This window comes from Girardinichthys multiradiatus, chromosome Y (assembly GCF_021462225.1).
Source record: "Girardinichthys multiradiatus isolate DD_20200921_A chromosome Y, DD_fGirMul_XY1, whole genome shotgun sequence".
Classification (NCBI taxonomy): Eukaryota; Metazoa; Chordata; class Actinopteri; order Cyprinodontiformes; family Goodeidae; genus Girardinichthys; species Girardinichthys multiradiatus.
This window is the reverse complement of record NC_061818.1, coordinates 25,826,575-25,844,306: the sequence shown is the minus strand read 5'-3', so window position 1 is coordinate 25,844,306 and position 17,732 is coordinate 25,826,575. Positions and strand designations below refer to the sequence as shown.

The 17,732-nt window shown below is 37.3% G+C and overlaps 1 protein-coding gene and 1 pseudogene across 1 annotated transcript; one reads left to right on the top strand and one right to left on the bottom strand.

Annotated features, from left to right (window-relative positions):
• Positions 1-3,245: 3,245 nt before the first annotated feature.
• Positions 3,246-6,534, bottom strand: LOC124864809 (proton channel OTOP2-like). The gene is made up of 6 exons (XM_047359727.1): positions 6,099-6,534; positions 5,860-5,996; positions 5,723-5,781; positions 4,675-4,817; positions 3,754-4,589; positions 3,246-3,670 (listed from the first exon to the last, which is right to left on the bottom strand). The coding sequence occupies exons 1-6, from the start codon at positions 6,532-6,534 to the stop codon at positions 3,500-3,502; spliced, it is 1,782 nt and encodes a 593-aa protein (XP_047215683.1). The 3' UTR covers positions 3,246-3,499.
• Positions 6,535-8,681: 2,147 nt separating this feature from the next.
• On the top strand, positions 8,682-16,058 carry LOC124864719 (annotated as a pseudogene).
• The last annotated feature ends 1,674 nt before the right edge of the window (positions 16,059-17,732 follow it).

Genomic DNA, 17,732 nt, shown 5'->3' with positions numbered 1-17,732 from the left:
ATACCCTTTTCTCATTATTTGTTTAAGTTTTTGAAAATAAAGGATCCATTCTGAATTAACAGCATTTTTTTGATATTACACAAAACGTTTTACTATTTTTTATGAATGATGGATAAAGTAGCTTCAAAACCTTGCATTTAGAAATAAAAAAATCTGTTTAAATCAGTTTTTATTTTATTTTATTATTATTATTATTTTCTGCTGTGTCAGACCTCATTTTATTTACCTTCAGCAGACAAAACATCATTCAAATTACCTTAAAAAAACACATCCTAATCATTTTTTTTGTCAGTGCTCAAAGGGACTGCTGTGACTTATTAATGGAACTGGTGGCACAATAAGAAACTACACTATTTGATACATGAAAAGATCTGGTGAATTGGCATTGTATTATATGATGCAGGTTTTAGCAGTTGCCTTTGGTCAAAGCATGCTCACTAAAGCGAATTTTAAACTTGTCCTGTTTGCATTTACAGATCAGAATGGAAACTTCGAGATGGTCAATCTCAAAGAGTGTGGAAATGTCAGGTGTGGTTCTTATAGTTGGACCCAAGAATGCAGACAGGCAGGCAAGAGCAAGGTGAATCAAAAAGGTTTTAATAAGAAAATAACCAAAATAGGAAAATAAAAAAGTCTCACAGCAAGCATAAACATTGAAAGGCTTGGCAGCAGTCAAAGACATGGATTGGCATGGCAAACAGTATGTATCCGCAAGGTGTAAATAAAACAGCAGAGTATATAATGAGCATAGCACAGGTGAAAAACTGTGAGACTGACAGGCATAAGCAGGTGGACCGGATGAAGCTGATTACTATTGCAGAGGCAGAGAGTGAAAACAAAGCATGACTAGAACTAAACAGAAATCCAAGAACACTATCTAAACAAAGGATATCCTGACAAAAGTCACAGATGAAGTAAGACCTAAAGGAACTAAAATATCACCTGGAAAACATAATCATAAAGAGAGGAAAAACCCAAAACATAACTCTAACACCTTCAAATCATGACAGAAAAACCACAGTGAAGTGACACTGGTTCTTCCTCCCAGCTGAGCAGTCACAGTGACACATCGCCTTTGGATATATTTGTACTAACCTTCACACAACTTAATATTTCTTTACATTTAATGTTTGTTGTCTGAAGTCGTTGTAGACTTGGAGCAGCACATGAAACCATCAGCAGTAAAAGCAGACTCTTTCATGCTCTGAAGACAGCTCTGTAAGTAAGATAACACTTTTAACATATTAATAATTGTATTCTATTAATGATACATAAGAGAGCTTCTTTTATATTTTAATCACAAGGCAATCTCTCATACCCTGTATGCAAACTCCCTTTTAACAGGAAGAAACCTCCAGTAGAACCGGGCTCAGTGTGATCGCCATCCTGATTTCCCATTCTGTCCCATTTACGTAACAGTTAATCTCAAATTGTCCAGTCCGAAAGTTTTAGTCAAAAGTTGATGGTTTTATTATTAAAGAAAGTTGAACTTAACCAGAAAAGACAGACATTTACCAGCACCTTTTTTCTGATACAAAATTTAAAGACTGTGCAAAAAACTTTAACTCATTCCTCCAGTGGGTCATATGAGGCTACGTTTGGCGAAACAACATTTATGTAAATAATGTTTATATGATCAAATTTTCGATAACATATTCCTCACTCCCAATCTCATCAAATATCCCTAATTTGATTTCTTTGGCTGTGAGAGGAGGTAGTTGAATCCCTCCAGATTGGAGCCACATCTGTAAATCAAGCCAAAACTTCTGAACTACCATGCAATCAAAAACGAGATGTTCCAGGTCCTCACTCTGTGTCTCACAGAAAAAAAACTGTTTCCAGTATCTATTTTAAATCATATTCTTAGAAATCAATTTGTAGGATAAATCCTATTTATAATTTTAAAGTAAATTTCTTTTGCTTTAGGATGGGCTGGGAATGCCATATATTTGATTCTGATCTTTTTCATCTCTCCTTTTTTGAAGTCCTTGAGAATATATTCCCTGCTAATTGGGTTAGGAGAATGGTAATGTTGTCTCAAAAACGTATTGTTACATCAATTGAAAAAGTAACACTATCAATACAGAATTGTCTCCGTCAGAGTATGTCTTTTCTAACTGTAGCAGGAAGAAATAATGGAAAAGCTTTTATAATTTGATCATATTTTTGTAGTGTACTAATTTAAAAATTTTCACAGATATCTTGATGTTGTAGAATATTTTATTTCCTTTGTCATTCATAAAATGGATGACAGCTCACACTCCTTTGGAAAACCGCTCCTCAATAAAAATAGTTTCTATTAATCAAATTACTTCTATTTTTCAACACTTGAGTATTATGTGGTTTAAAGTTATATATAAAAATAAATTTTCAGCAAAAAAAAAAAAGAGCTATTTTTGAAAATCTGAAAGCTTCACTGGCAATCTGCTCAACTCAAAATCACACTTCAGCCTATCTTATTAAAAACCAGACTGGCTGTATAAACGACCAAATAATGTTTATTTTTTACAAATAGTTTCAACCAGAGTTAAAGTTAAATTGTAATGTGTATAACCGCTTTTGCCATAAGAATTGCTTTTAGAACTAAGCTACAAACATGAGATCGAATTTTGATCTAAAACACCACTAGGAAGTCTTGGCATGATCCCCAGAAATCATGTTAAAGTTAAAATGATTGTATGGAACAGTTGTGCCACAATTGTTATAATAGATGTGATCAAAATCTATACAACTACAACAAAAATTGTCATGATGCAATTGCTTAGTCTGTTCTTTAGTTATACTTAAATTCTTAAACCTGACATTGCTATTGCTTTCCTTTGTTTTTATAGATTAAGAACTTAGTTTGGAGTGCCCAGTTCCTCAATTAAGTTTGCTGTTGGGGTACTCCGGTAACAGTTTTGTACCACCAGGGGCGCCGTTAAGCACATACCTGTTCATTCTTTGGAATACCATTGGATTTACAATGAATGGACTATTATCAACGACTTTATTTTTATTAAAATGTTTAGTTACAGTATGAATGCGATTTTGAATAATGCTTTCAATAACTAAAGCTAAAGTTATCAAATCTGGGTATATTATACAACATTTATGTATTTTTGTACAACTTAGACTTAATAAAAACCTGAGTTGTTATTCCTGTAGCATCCTAAAAAACATTACCTCTGACAAGCGTATTGCTTTACATTGGACTAAGGGCAGCAAAGTTAACTGCAAATAATAAATAATAATAATAAGAGTGGTTGGAATTTTAACACTTTTTTATTATTTCAGGTTTTACAACATTAGCTTTACAATACATTATTCATTTGAATTCTAAAAATACATTTTTTTATACATTTACACTGTTGCATAATGATGCCACTCCGTAAGAAAATATAGTCATTATTCAGTATCTTCTTGACAAATATTAAAAAGCATTCATCAAAAACAGTCTACAAAACAGTTTCATAATGCCAAGATTCCACTTTCCGTACACTCTTTGCAAGATGCTGATTTATGAGTTGAGGTAGACTTCAAATAAACCGGCGACTGAGTGCATTCGGTAAAAGATGCCAAAAGGAAGACCCACGTTCACAATAACAACCCACATGCTGGAGTGGTAGAACTGTGCTTCAGTGTCATGATCAAACTGGGGACGAGCACCAAAGGCTGGCATGATCCACAGCTGTAAAAGACAGAAAGAAGAGGCATTGCTTTCAGTGAATTGGCCACAATAAATGTTAGAGAAAAGAGATTAAAGATACTTACAATGATGTTACCCAGCAGTAGGAATGCACAGACCTCTCTCAACACTCGCCTCTTCCACCGCAGTTTGTGTTGGTGCTCCGCTGTCCCACTGTGGCCACAGGTTTCTACGTCAGGGTTGGATTTATTGTCTAAATCTACTTTTTCAAGTTTACTCCCATCTTTTCTGGACTTTAGCACATATGGATTTGCAACCACTGTGTCAGTCTCCACCTCATGGAAGGGTTCCCGGTGCAGGCCCTCAATTATAAAAAAGTTCTGTAGGCAGAGCTGGATCACCATCAGTATGCCCCAGGCCAAGTTGAGCCTGTTCAGGTGGCCCTTGGCCCCAGTTGCAACCATGGCTATGATGGAGAAATAGCTGATGATGAATTGCCCCAGCGAGGCTCCCACCAGCAGCCCTACGTCTAGGCTGCGGGTGGGGTTCTTCTCTGAGACATGCTTCCTGTGTTCCAGCTTGAAGATAGCACATCCGACGATTGTGCAAACAGACATCATGATCACAATGACTATATTCCTGACGAAGTGCATCATCACTTCATGGCTTTCTTTAACATACTTGGATTTCATTTTGAGCTCATACAAAATGAACATTGCGATGCCTGCGACCACAAGAAGGACCCCCAAAACGGGACCGATCAACACATCCTTGAGGCTGAATTTGACATGGTGGTGGCTGTCTTCGGACACTACTCGGCCCACGTTCTTCCACATAACGAAAGCCATGGCGGAGGCAAAGAGGCTGTACTCAATATTGAAGGGGTACAAGTAGTAATAGGCATCCTTAAAGATGTCACAGGAAGTGTGGCTGCATTTACACTGGTCATCACCATAACTGGCTGTAAGACCACAAAGCAAACAATCAGACATAAAAGTGTAACATTGTTTATGCATAATGACCACAAAATCATTTGCTTGGGTTACCTCTGTTGATGTACATCTCTCTTCTTGAGAGTTTAGTGACATTGGTCGAGATCTCAGGAAAAATTGTTCGGTGAAGGGACTCTTCAGTGACTTCGGTCATCCATACTACAAGATTTGCAGAGAGGGTGAGCATCAGCCCACAGCTAAAATACAAAAAAAGAGAGAAAATTAAGTAAGATTACCTGGAGGCACAAATGTTTGATCAGTAATCCGTAGATTAAATACTTAAAAATGGAATTAATTCCTAGTCAACAAATGTATCAAAACTCCGACTGACAGCAAGCATAATTGAACTAAGAATTCTATTAAGTTTTAAGACTTGCTTTTATGCATAAAGGAGGATTTTATTGTAATCCTTTTATTTTCTGTTTGGTTGCACTAGACCCAGTGCAACTTTTTTATCATTACAAATAAAAAACAATATTTCTGTCTATGTAAAGCTTGTAAAAACAGATGATAAATGAAAGGCAACTAGTCAATTGACAGAAAGAAACATTAAAATATATTTTTTTAAATCGGACTTGATTTTTTTTAATTATTTAACTTTTATTATCTCATATTTTCTCAACAAAAATGGAGAGCCTGTATAAAGTCAAAGAGAGTTGCAGCATCTATGTGGTTCACAACACACAAATACATTTGCAATTCTATCTTTTGTAGATGTGTGGGTTAAGATAAATGCTACAATCTATACTACATCTGTATGTGGGCCCCATATGGGTTTTTCTTTGGCTTCTTGCATGGGCCAATTTGGATATAGAATGTATACCAACATTTGCAAAACCAGATGGGAAACCTATAAATTTCTTAGGCCATATAGGTTTTACCTATTTAAGCCATACTCACCTTTTGTCCAGAGTTCTCTTGTTTCCCACATTTACAACAAATTAACATGGGTCCACTTTGTAACCTGGGGCTACTTTTTCAGGCCCTTTCCTATGTAAATTACGATTGGGAAAGCAATAGCACAACTTTTGTTTCTCTGTTACTCAGGGAGGGTAGCACATCTATGTGGGGACAGAAAATTAGCTAATATATAAAAACATACCATGTAAGGTTCTTTTGGACCTGCACACAGTCCTTTAAATGGATCCACAAAAAGTATGTCTGCAAGTGCAAAATACAGAAATCTTAACACTTTTCAACCAGCTGCACTGGAGAGCATGAAGAATGCTTAATTTTTACCTGCACAAGAACAAAGATAATTTGCATCACAGGGAATGCAACTTTAACGGCTGAATCACAGTGAAGGTATCCCACGTAGCTAACTATTTTAAAGATGTCCATGAGTATACTGAGGATTCCAAACAGCAGAAGTCCCCCTGAAGGAAAATCAACATGTGGAGTAGCAGAAAAGTCTTTAACTGTCCAAGAAATACTTCTTACATTAATTGTTTAATTGTTAAACTTTAATTGTACTTTACCTCTAAGCCAAATGGTTCCTGCATGTCTATCTTTGAAGACAACAGCATTTTCTCCCCTGTAATTGTAAATGATGTAATAGACCATCCAAATGGAGGTGAGCAGGAATAGGAAGATGATGAAAATCTGCTGAACCGGGGTACTGATTTTAACATTGCTCGAAGTGCCCCCGCTGACAAAGGCGCAACCCAGGATGAGGATGTTCAGGCAGATGAACGCAGACAGCATCCACCCCCAGTTTCTGCCCCGGTCCCGCGCAACTTCAGTTGAAGAGGTGTCCATCTCTGGCATGCTCTCGCTCGTGGCTGCGTCTGCTCCTTTTATGTTGTTGGAGAGGTGTGCTTCCTCCGACTCCCTGTCCTTAGCTGCCAAGTTACAGGGCTCACATAAATCACCGGTGGTCAAACATTCGCACGTGTAGCCAGGGTTCAGGCACATGGCTGTTCCTTCAGAGATTTATTACAAGTGAGCTGTTTGCTGCATCTGCAAGCCAGACACGAGACATGTCAGCTTCAACAGCTAGACTATATCACTGACTCCCTAAAAGAGGCACATCCCACACAAAATAAAACTTTTCCAAAGATTACAGAATCAGTACTTGTCATCTTGTACTTCCTTTCAGTTGTTTTGGGAACAGTATTCTACAGTATATTTTGAAATGCCTAAAATAGCATTGAGGACATAGTACAAGATTTTAACAGTATGTTCATTTAACAGCGTTTAAAACCTTCAGCATGTCTGTGAGCTTACCTGCTGAACTGATGCCCTGAGAGACAGCCTATGCTGTTGTGGCTTTTATATAGTTTCAAAACCAAAGTTGTTTTAAGTGCAAAGAGTCATAAACTGACAACGTGTTTTGAACATCTGCATGATATCAACAAACAAAGCAGATTTAGCACAAAATATGACCATAAAGTTCACAAGATTCCAAGAATACCCTTTTCTCATTAATTTTTATATTTTTGAAAAAAAAGGGTCCATTCTAAATTAACAGCATTTTTTTATATTACAGAAAACATTTCACTATTTTTTTTGTGAAAGTTGGCTGAATTGGCTTTAAAACCTTGCATTTAGAAATGAAAAATCTTTGTTGTAAATCTTTTTTTTCTTCCTTTTTTTTAACTTAAAATTGTTTTCTGCTGTAGCAGACCCCGTTTTATTCACCTTTACCAGACAAAATAGCATGCAAATTACTTTTAAAAAGCACATCTCTTTCTTTTTTTAGTCAGTGCTCAAATTCAATGCCAGCAGTGGCACAATAATTACTTGTTACATGAAAAGGTCTGGTGAACTGTCAGTGTCTTTTGTGATGCAGGATTTAGTAGTTGCCTTTGGTCAAAGCATGCTCATTAAAAAAAGCAAATTTTAAACCTGCCCTATTTGCATTCACAGTTCAGAATGGAAACATTCAAACTGTCAATCTAAAAGATTGTGGAAAAGTGAGACTGGTTCTTCCTCCCAGTTAACCAGTCACAGTGACCAATTGCTTACAGATATATTTGTACTCTAACCTTTACACAACCTAATAACCTTTTTTTTTCTATTAATTGTCTGAAAGCGTTGCAGACTTAGAGCTTCACATGAAAACATCAGCAGTAAAAGCAGACTCTTTCATGCCCTGAGGACAGCTCCATTACCAAGAGAAGATAACAATTTCAAACATGATAAATAATTGTCTCTCTATTAATGTTATATAAGAGGGCTTTCTATTTCACACATCTGTCAGTCTACCCATATAGCCTACCACTGTCAGTGTGTGTTATCATTTTCTTCCAAGGTTCCTTCTGAATGCCACATCAAACTTGGCTCCAACTCTAAAATATAAAATTCAAATAAAAGAACAAGCATGGACAACATACAGGTGCATCTAAATTAATTAGAATATCACTGACATTTTAGACTACACATTGTCAATCTATCTGAAGGATTTGAATGGACTTTGCTTCAAAATCCTCCCATAGCTGGAGTTATCTCTTGCTTGCACCTTTTTCTACCTTCTTTCCACACAACTTTCCAACGATATGCTTGGAAATAGCCTTTTGAGCAATTATCTTGTTTGGCTTCCCCACCATTTGGAGCTTGTTATTGACTGAGCTGGGCAACTGTGAAGACTCTATGTATAATTGTATAAGCTGTACCATTTCTGTTTTAAAACCTTTTTTTATTGGTCTAATGTATTATTGTAATTTTCTGAAAAACTGAATTATGGGTCGTCATTATCTGTAAATCATGTCATTTAAAATAACTGAAACAAACGCTTTGCATGTATCAATCTGTGTGTAATGGATAAATAACATGTAAGAATTTAACTTTATAAAAAAAAAATAAATAAAATAACGTTTTGAAAAGATTCAGTTTTATTGAGAGGCACCTGGAAAACTGGAAGTCAGCATTGCTGTAGTTGATGGTAACTTGAAGTTGGCATAAGACGTTACTTGATCAGAAAAGCATGCTTTAAAGGAACACAGATTATTATTTATAAGTACAGAGTTTATTGTCTTTATTGGGGTTTTAGGGGTGTGTCTTTATCTCTGGACCACCTCGTCCACCGGGAGCACTGTTGATCCAGGCTGTGCGCACCATCGCGTCCCTGGATACCACCGACGCGCACCGCTTTGCTCTTCCTGTTACAGATCAGAAACGACTCCCTCTGGGTGAACCAGGGGAAAAACCAGGGCACCTCTGCCGCCGCCCCATGAGTACGACCATGGAGGTGGTTCTGGTGAAACGGAATGGGTTTGCGCACGATGGACTGAGTCATCACCATGAATGACAGGTATCACAAGGCGGCCCGGGACGGCTATTTGGACCTGCTAAAGGAGGCGACGAGGAAGGATCTGAACGCACCGGATGAGGATGGCATGACACCGACGTTATGGGCGGCCTACCATGGCAACCTGGAGGCTCTGCGGCTGATCGTAGCTAGGGGGTGGGTATAATTTATGAGGAAGTGTTTACAAGTCATCAGAGGGCCTAACAAGTCACATAAAGGTCAATCAGCGTGTCCATAAATTATTTATGGTGATATTTATAGTTTGATTGTTGCTTGCTGTTATCTGAATTTTTTTTTTTAACACATTGAGCCGCTCATTTGGTGCATATTTTATTTAAACATAATAAATGTGGCACCCGCATTTTGCTTATTTGAATTACTCTGCCAGTTTAAGTGGAAAACGTTATAATAAAATGTAATTGTGGAGGCAGATTTTTTTTGTGTGACTTTAAAAAGTCTAGATTGCGACTCCAAACACCACTTCTTACAGGGATGAAGAAAATAAATGTATTTGTGACATTGGTTGTGGTTGTTCATTGTTATTTTTTATTTTATTCCAATTGAAACTTATTATTTTATTTTCAAATGAAACCTGGAGATTACACTGTGCCACACTGTGCCTCCTTGAACCTTTTTTCTATTTAATAGGGAATTTATGTGACAGACTAACACAAAGTAGTGCGTGCAAGTTTGTTTTGGGTTTTTTTCTAGCAAAAATCTGGCATGTTTTGCTACCCCCCTTCCGTGAGTCAGTGCTTGCAAAACTCCTTTTCACTGCAGATATATAATCGGGGGGATATGTCTGAGATCTGAGGCCATTCTTCCTTGCAAAATAGCTTGAGCTCAGTCGGAGTGCATGGAGAGTCTCTGTGGACATCAAATTTCAAGTATGGCCACAGATTCTCAATTAGATTTCAGTCTGAACTTTGAATGGGCCATTATATCCCGTCGTCATTACAATACTTCAATCTAAAGAATTCTAATGGACCTCTGGTTGTGTGTTTAGAGTTATTGTCCTGCAGGAATGGAAACCTCTACTACAATCTCAAGTCCTTTGCTGCCTACAACAAGTTTTCTTCCAGGATTGGCCTTTATTTAGCTTCGTCCATCTTATCATCAACTCTGACCTGTTTCTCTGACTTTGCTAAAGAAAAGTACATACCAACAGTATGATGTTGCCACCACCACATTTCATCTTGCAATTAAATTGTTTAGGGTGTGGTTTTAAAATGTCTTCAACATGTTTGCTGTTTTGTCCACAAGCCTTGCCAATGTTTAAATGTGACTTCTTGAGGTTTTGTTTCAACAGTGGCTATCATCTGGCCACTCTTCCATAAAGGCCAGAACTTGAGTGCATGAGTAATAGTTGTCATGAGAAGAGATTCTCCCACCTGAGCTGTAGAACTCTGGAGCTACTCCAGAGTCACCATGGGCCTCTTAGATGTTTCTTTGCATAAAGCTCTCCTTGCCCAGCCTGTCACCTTAGGTAGAGGGTTATGTCTTAATAGGTTTGCTGGTGTGCCATGTTTTTCCATCTTGAGATGATGGATTAAACAGTCAGATACTTAAAACATGTTTTTGAACATCACCACAACTTTATCTCTGGTCTGTCTAGTGTGTTCTTTGGGTGTCATGAGCCCTTCACCGAAGAGCTGTATTTACAATGAAAATAAAAAACACAGATGGGCTCTGTTTATAAATTAGGTTACTTCTGAAGGCAACTGGTAGCACCAGAGTAAAGGATGGCTGAATACAAATGCATGCAACACTTTTCAAATTTAGGATTGCATTACATTTTGAATACTTTTCCTCCCAATTCACAACTATACAATATTTTGATCTATCACATAAAATACAAATAAAACACACCAAGATTCAAGAGATATAAAAACTGTAGCAAGGCACTGTATGCTCACAGTTCACAAATTAACCATTTTAAGCCTAAACAAACCCATTTGGTCTATCAAGAGAACTATAGATTCTCTTCATCCACCCAAAAACAAAAATTAAGTGATTAGAATGTTTGGTTTCATTTGATTTGGTCATTTAATCATTTGCTTTCTTCTTTTTTAAAGTTTGCAAATTTCCAGAATTTATGATAGGAACTAGAAAACATATTCTACACTTAGGAAGGATTATTAATGTGGAAAATTATTTGACAAAATGGTCAAACTTAAATTGGTGTTTTTTTAGAGTATTGCATTTCGAATCTCATCGGGTTGACCTGGTTTCGAAGCCAGCCATAACAAATGGGCCCAATGAGATTCTGCTTCAGTAAATAGGGATCATCAGATTATCATTGAACTGTGCTTAATTTGTCAGAGACAAATTATTAGGACTTAAAAAACATGAGGGGCAGTTTGTTGAAATAACACTAGCAGTTTATCAGAGAGGAGTTTCAACTCTAATTTTATAATAAATCCTGTTTGAAATATTGATTGGGCTTTTTTTGCTCTTTATTTTGAAGATGATTTTGTTCAGAGGGACCATGGTTCCTAAAACACTCAAGATAACCTTGGCCTTAGTTCAGTATTTCCCACAAATTGAGTGTACACAGAGCTGCAGCACATAGTGATAGGAGACATAAAGTACTAGTTGTCCAACAAACCAAAAATCAACACTAATAGTTACCATATGTCAAACTTGTGAGACCATATACAAGGAGGAGAAGTCTAAGTGTCATGGGAAATAGGCCATATCTGCTATATTTGTCTTATATATTGCAGTGGGTTACCTGTAGTGGCATCAAACTGTCACTAACTGTGATGACAGAAACAGATCATAAGATATGATGCGATCTGACAATACTGTGCTAAGCTTTTTACCACAGACATAAATTGTGACCCATAAAGCCATCATGTTAGACGACTTTGTATAACTACCATTTTGCACAACTTGAACTCAGAAGGTCATAAATATCTCAACCGAATATAGGTAACTCCTTTTTGTTATGTTTCTTAAATTTATGGTATGTTCCCTGATCTTTTTTCAGCGCTGTGTTCATGCTATAATTCCTTTTTGGTTGTTTTATTGTTGTCTTCTGGGTTGCTGGGTTTGCAACTCACTGTCAGTCATCAGCACTGAAAATAACTTTGTGCTTTCACACCAACTCTATTTCTAAAATGTTCTCCTCTTTTTGGTCCTGGTGAAATATGAAGAGCACTGCACTGAAATCAGAACGCGGCCTTGAAAATCGCTGTCCAAGAATGACATATTAGATCAGAAATCCTTACAGTGACACCCATCAATAATATATCTGCAGTAGTTTCACGTCCATTCTATCAAATATTCAGGAGTCTGTACGGCTACCACGGAGGACAAAGGCATGGCAAAACAAAGTTTGGTAAACTGTGGCTTTTTAACAACAACAAAAATGAAATATCTTTTAGCTATTAATTTAACGATAGGCAATTTTAGATCCCAAAATAAATACTTATGAGTAAATAGTGGTACCTTAAAATTAAAATTTGTTTGTAAAAAAAAAAAGAGAAAAAAACATTTAATTACAAAATATACAAGGAAATAAATACAATTTGATCAATTTGCATGTTAACTTAATTGTCCCAAGATTAACCTAAGATATTCAGTTGGAAGTTTGGAAACTCATCTTTGGCCAACATATAAACCAGCAAGCTCAGTTGCTGGATCTGAGTTAAGGAATTCAGTTGAACATCCCCAGTCAGGCCAAACTGTGTCAGGTGCAATTTATGTGGGATCCTGTGAAACAGGATACAGGTAGTAGAGCCGTGATGCTGGCAAGGCGGCGGTCATATTACAGATCTGAAGCAACAGTGCAAACGCACATAGAGGTAACCTTCAGGTCGATAGCGGTCATGAAAGGAAGGACTGAAGTGTTGCACACTGTGGGATTAATTAATTGTGAACAGTCATTAAAACTAAAGCCACTTTCGAAATTGCTAATCATTTTGTAATTCTTCAAAAAGTTTACGTTGTGTTGCAATTTTGAATTAAATTATAACTCACAAAGAGATCAAAAGCCAGCAGAAAACGCTTACTCATGAGTGAGGCATAGTAAAAGAAACCAGAGATCAGTGACCCTTTATTGCATAAGTTAATGCATCATAGATTGGGGCATAAAGTATTTTTTTTTGTCTGTTTGGGGGTCTCTGCGTCCAGCAGTCCAGGACGCAGTGACCCGCCGGTCAAGCCAGGACCCAAGACACCACACAAGTGCACCCAGCCTCTGAATACCCACTGACCACCTAAACCAAATCTATTGACCACCCTCCCAATGGATATATTTGATCATTAGAGACCAAACCAAAGCAAATGTCTTTAGTTGTGTTTTTCTTACAAGGAGACATTCTCTCCATGAAACAAAATCTAATGACACATTAAAAAAAAAAAAAGATTTAAACTGTTTCTGTTTTTGCTGTTTTTTTGCAACAATTAGAACTGCAAATAGGGTGTGGCATCTATTAGATTCCAAATCTACCTTTGTAATGTCACCAAGAAGGAATAGTGAGGGAAAGACTGGGACTGTCCCTGTGGTTAGGTCTTCACATACTTTTAGCCAAAAGCCATAGACAGGTGGATAGGGCCAGTATGTTGATAGTCATCAGGTAAATCTCCCATGCAGTTTGGACTTGTGTTAGTAAGGGAGAAACACATTTGGAACACCCTTTGTAATGTGTAGTGTGTTCTACAAAGTGTATTGTATTGTATAAGCTAAAGGTTGGCCTTTTGGGTCATTCTAAAAGGTAAAATCTGTACCAGTAGATAAATCAGTGTCCTTCTTACTGATAGGAAGTGAGATTGTTAAATCTACTTCTGAATATTTTATGTAAGTTTTTGAGAGTTGCTATGGGGGTTCAAGTTTAAGGAAGCTAGATTTTTACTAGAGGAGGTTCCATATTTATTTTTTTTATCTTAAATTTGGATGATAGATTTTAGTTAGTGATATTCAGATAATTTGTTTTTATCAATGCCATATAAATCTCCTAAAACATTCTTGAGTATGGAATATTTTCCATATGTCCTATAAATAATTTGTTTCTTTACTCTTCCATGCTAAAAGGTTAAGAGCCTCTTTATTTTTCAGGATGTCTGGGTTGTTCCAAATGGGTAATCGTTTACATGGGAGAATTGAAAACCTATTCATTGTGAAAAAATTCCCAGCTGACCTTCAGAGATGTACCGATATTGATGCTCTTAAAATAGATATGCTGCTTAATTAAATGGCTGATAAATAAATAAAAACAATTTCCTTACATAGCATTTGTTCAATTTTTATCCATAGAATTATGATTTTTTTCCAATTTAGTTTTAAAATATATTGTAATCTATGTGCCACTGCCAGGAAATATATTTTTAAAGGTTCCAATCCTCTTGAACCTTTAACCTTTTGCAAAGTTTTTAAACTTATGCGTAGAGGTTTAGATGTTCACAAAATGTTTATGTTAGAATCTAAGCTTTTGAACCAAGTCTGGTGTGGTTAAACTAGGATCAAGGAGATGACATTTTTTCAGGGAGGACCATCAATGTAGTTGCAGACACTCTTCACATGAGTGAGAAAGATACAGTTCTGCACTGTGTGAGGTCATCTTCTATTCCAATCTGTAAATTAATAGTTGGAGAGATGAATATTAGAGGAGAAAGGAAGGGTCTTTGATTTGTTCCAATTGATAAATTACTCTGTAATGGTTGAAAACTCATTTATTAGGGTTATTGTCTCCTGTAAGAGGGTGGTTTGCATTTTCCAGAAAGAACAACACATCATTGGCATATAAACAAATTAAGTGGATTTTATTAGCTGTTTGAATACAGCCCTGTACTTATTCAGAAAAGGCTTGAGTAAAACTGATCTGTCATCTTTCCTTTGGCCTACAGAGGCAACCCAGACAAGTGTGACATCTGGGGGAACACGCCACTCCACTTGGCAGCTGCCAATGGTCACCTCGACTGTCTTTTCTTCCTGGTGTCTTTTGGTGCCAACATATGGTGCCTGGACAATGACTACCACACACCCCTGGACATGGCCGCCACAAAGAACCACATGGACTGTGTCCGCTACCTGGATTCCATTGCTGCCAAGCAGACAGGCCTTAATCCCAAAATGGTCAGCAAGCTCAAGGACCGAGCGTTTTGTGAGGCTGAGCGAGGCATCAACGAGTGCGTGAAGATGCAGAAGAAGCACCGCAAGTACATGGAGCGAAAGTTTCACAAACAAGCATCTGAAGCGTCATGAGCTTTTCCAGTTACACTGGCAGCTCTGTTAGCCACAAGCTACGCAACTTCAGTACAGCTACTGTCAGTGTGCCATATTCTAAGGTTTGCACTCTCTTTGAGGTTTAAGCTTTCATACATTAATTGAGTGTACTTAAACTATTTCATATCCTTTAATCACTTCATTGCTGTATTGTTTCTGTCCTGTTAGGCCACTCTCCATGCCACAAATCGAGGGAAGACAAAGATTCAAAAGAAGCTGGAGAAGCGGAAGCAAGGAGATGGGACTTTCATAATTTATGAAGATGGAAGAAAGAGTGTGCGCTCCCTTTCTGGACTTCAGTTAGGTAATGATGTCATGTTTGTCAAACAGGGCACTTACATCAACCCAAAAGACAGAGGGCGCCGAAATGTACGTGATATGTTCCCTAGAGATAACAACGATGCCATTTCTCGTGCCATCAGTGAGCCAGACCTCCATGGGCCAGATGTGGACTATTCTGAGATCAGCACAGACTCTGGCCATGATTCCTTGTTTAATAGACCAGGTCTCGGCACCATGGTCTTTAGAAGGAACTACGTAAGTGGAGGAATGTTCAACCTTGGTACTCGAGAGACAACCAGCTCAGGTAATAATGTACGTTTACGCAGTAGGTTGGAGCACTACCCAAGTATAGATGAAGACAGCATCGGAAGTGCACACAGCCTGCTGAAAAAAAACATGGAAGAGTTGCCTTGGGAAGAAGTTGAATTAGGGCTGGATGATGACAATGACCCTGAAACAAGCCCTCTGGAGGTCTTCCTTGCCACACTAAGCATGAATGAGTTTTACTTCATCTTCAAAAGAGAGAAGATTGACTTCGGAGCTCTCCTGCTTTGTTTGGATCAAGACCTTAAAAGTATTCATATCCCCTTAGGGCCAAGAAAAAAGATCTTGGATGCCTGTCAAAGACGACTGGAGATCATTGAGGACCCAGATTCTATTGAAGACACAGAATTGTGAGTATTGGTGATTTTACTCTTTCAAAGATTTAAGCGATAAAATTTGTCCTGGTATTTAATCTTCACACCCAAGTAAAAATGGAGAACAGGCGTTTTCAAAGCTTCTTCAGCTAGGCTTCTTCCTGTAATTGGTGGGTTGCCGGTTTGAACCCTGCTTCGTCCTTGGCAGTCATTGTGTCTTTGGGCAAGACACTTCACCTACCTTGCCTGCTGGTGGTGGTCAGGGGGCCTGGTGGCGCCCATTGTATGGCAACCTGACTTTTCTACATGGCCGGGTATCTGTGAATGTTCTACAATCCAGGGTTATTATGCTGTGAATTTTAACATGAATGTTTTTGCTCTCCTCAGTGAAATCAAAGTTGAATGTTTGAAGAAATTCATTGAGATTTTTTTAAATTAAAGTTTAAAAACACAAAACTGTTCCTTACTCTAAAGGTAATGAGAGAACTTTGTATCACATCCCTGCTATAGGTAACAACAAACACATTTTAACCTAACTCCAGTGGGTGCAATGGCTGAGACAAGTCCAAAATGCACCTTTACCATTTTGTGCAAATTTATTGTCTGGAGTGACATGTACTTGCTAGGAACTGCATATTAATCAAAAGCATTATTTAAGGACTGTTATGAGATAATAATTTTATTTAATGCATTCAAGAAAATATTTAGTAAAATATTGTTTTACATTGTAATTTTAGGTTTCTGTTAAACTTTTTGTTATTTTGACAGCGGACATTATATCTTTGTGTCAGATCACATCATAGCCTAAGCTGATGTAACATGTGTCATGCAACACCTCTGGGAGTTTAAAGCCCCAAAGATCTTGTTCCAAGCAAACATTCTTCTGACAGTTCTTCTGTTAATGGCACCTCAAAATCAATGTGACAAGACAAAACCTAATTTACATACCTATGTAGAGGCAGGGCAGTAAATGTTGAACAACCTTTACCAAGGACTTCATGGAAAAAAATCAGATAAGAACTATTAACACTGGAAGTAAGGAAATAGCTGCAGGCAGAGTTCTACTGTAAGCATTAGAGGCACAAAAAATTCATGCCAAGGACTTGTTTCTTTGTGTTTCTGAGGGGCATTTGGACAAAACTGTATGCAATGTAAACACACGAGTATCATAGTTTTGGGTTTCTTTACAGTGCATACAGTGCAATTAAATGATAGGAGTGATTTATGTCAGGCTTTGGGCATGTTCCCTGTGTCCTGAGTATGTAAAAACACTATAAGCCTTGTTTATACTTTTAAAAGCCCAACCAACAAAGATTTTGATTCTCAGAATGTTTTTCATGGTTACAGTATATTAAATTTTTTAAAATCTGAAAGTATACTCAGAATTCAGAAATAGGATATAGAATTGCTGTCACTTACTACGCTTTCATTTGAAAAAACAAAAAACAAAATAAAAAACATCTGAACTCCATTTGACATTTTGTTTTTTACTGATGAAATTCATTTAACCCTTGAAGATATATTTTTTTACTTTTAAGATTCAACAGTTACATAAAAAACCAACTTAAATCCTAAAATAATAGTGTTTTTGGTTTGTTCAACAGGTAACAAAAGCTGTGGATGATCTGTCTGTTGCAATGTGGGACATTATGGTCTTCAGAAATAAGTAGGAAGGACAGTTAATACTGGTGGAAAAACAGACTGCATACTGTCA